At 66.9% G+C, this 903-nt stretch overlaps 1 protein-coding gene across 1 annotated transcript in view; it reads right to left on the bottom strand.

Annotated features, from left to right (window-relative positions):
* CACNA1A (calcium voltage-gated channel subunit alpha1 A) overlaps positions 1-903 on the bottom strand; it is a gene marked incomplete at its 5' end in the record, with an annotated part of 47579 nt that overhangs the window by 38614 nt on the left and 8062 nt on the right. The window contains 4 exons of the mRNA XM_041410759.1: positions 54-121; positions 222-339; positions 442-514; positions 693-824. Coding sequence (XP_041266693.1) covers positions 54-121; positions 222-339; positions 442-514; positions 693-824 — 391 coding nt within the window. The remainder of the gene's footprint in view (positions 1-53; positions 122-221; positions 340-441; positions 515-692; positions 825-903) is intronic.

Genomic DNA, 903 nt, shown 5'->3' with positions numbered 1-903 from the left:
CCCGGACTCCCCAAAACCCCCCCGGACCCCCCAAAACCCCCCAGACCCCTGACCTTGGTGAGCTCCTGCGCGTTGGCCAGGTTGTCCACGGCGATGGCCAAGAAGACGTTCAGGAGCGTGTCTGGGATTCGTGTCAAGGCAAAACGGGGGCCAGAGCGGCCCCTCCCCTCCCAGGACCCACTCCCCGAGCCCCCCAGGACCCCCGGGGACCCCCAGGATACAGTTTCCAAAGAGGGTGAGGACGATGAAGTAGACGGAGAAGACCATGCCGCCCTTGACGCCGCCCTGAGATTTGATGCCGTCGTACATCACCGCGTTCCAGTCTTCTCCCGTCAGGATCTGGGGGGGGGACAGAGCAGCCCTGGGGGGCAGCGGGGACCCCCACGAGCCCCCCACCCTCTGGAGACCCTCCCCATCACCTGGGAGGGGGGTGGGGCATACCTGAAACACCGTCATTATTGCTGCTGGGAAAGTGTCGAAATTGGTGGGAGGGGTCCCGTCGTCAAAATTGAACCTGGGGGGGGGGGAATTTTGGGNNNGGGGGGGCAGCGGTGGGAGCCCCACCTGCAGCAGGTGCCCCCCCCCCCCCCCACCGAGCAGGGGGGCACGGGGGGGGCACAGAGACACCCCCCCAGTGTGGGGGAGGGGACATGCCGGGGATCCCCATGGCGGTGGGGGGGGGGGTCACTCACTGTCCCCCGAAGAGCTGCATCCCCAAAAGGGCGAAGACGACGATGAAGAGGAAGAGGAGGAAGAGGAGGCTGATGATGGATTTCATGGAGTTGAGCAGGGACACCACCAGGTTCCGCAGGGAAGCCCAGTACCTGCGGGGACAGCGGCGGGCTGTGGGGACACCGGGGACACCGGGGACAGGGGGGGACAGCGGGGGACACAGGGGACAGG

Source organism: Onychostruthus taczanowskii, unplaced genomic scaffold, assembly GCF_017590055.1.
Source record: "Onychostruthus taczanowskii isolate IOZ18803 unplaced genomic scaffold, ASM1759005v1 scaffold331, whole genome shotgun sequence".
Lineage (NCBI taxonomy): Eukaryota > Metazoa > Chordata > Aves > Passeriformes > Passeridae > Onychostruthus > Onychostruthus taczanowskii.
Note: the sequence above shows the minus strand (reverse complement) of the source record. Positions and strands in the feature narration are given on the sequence as shown.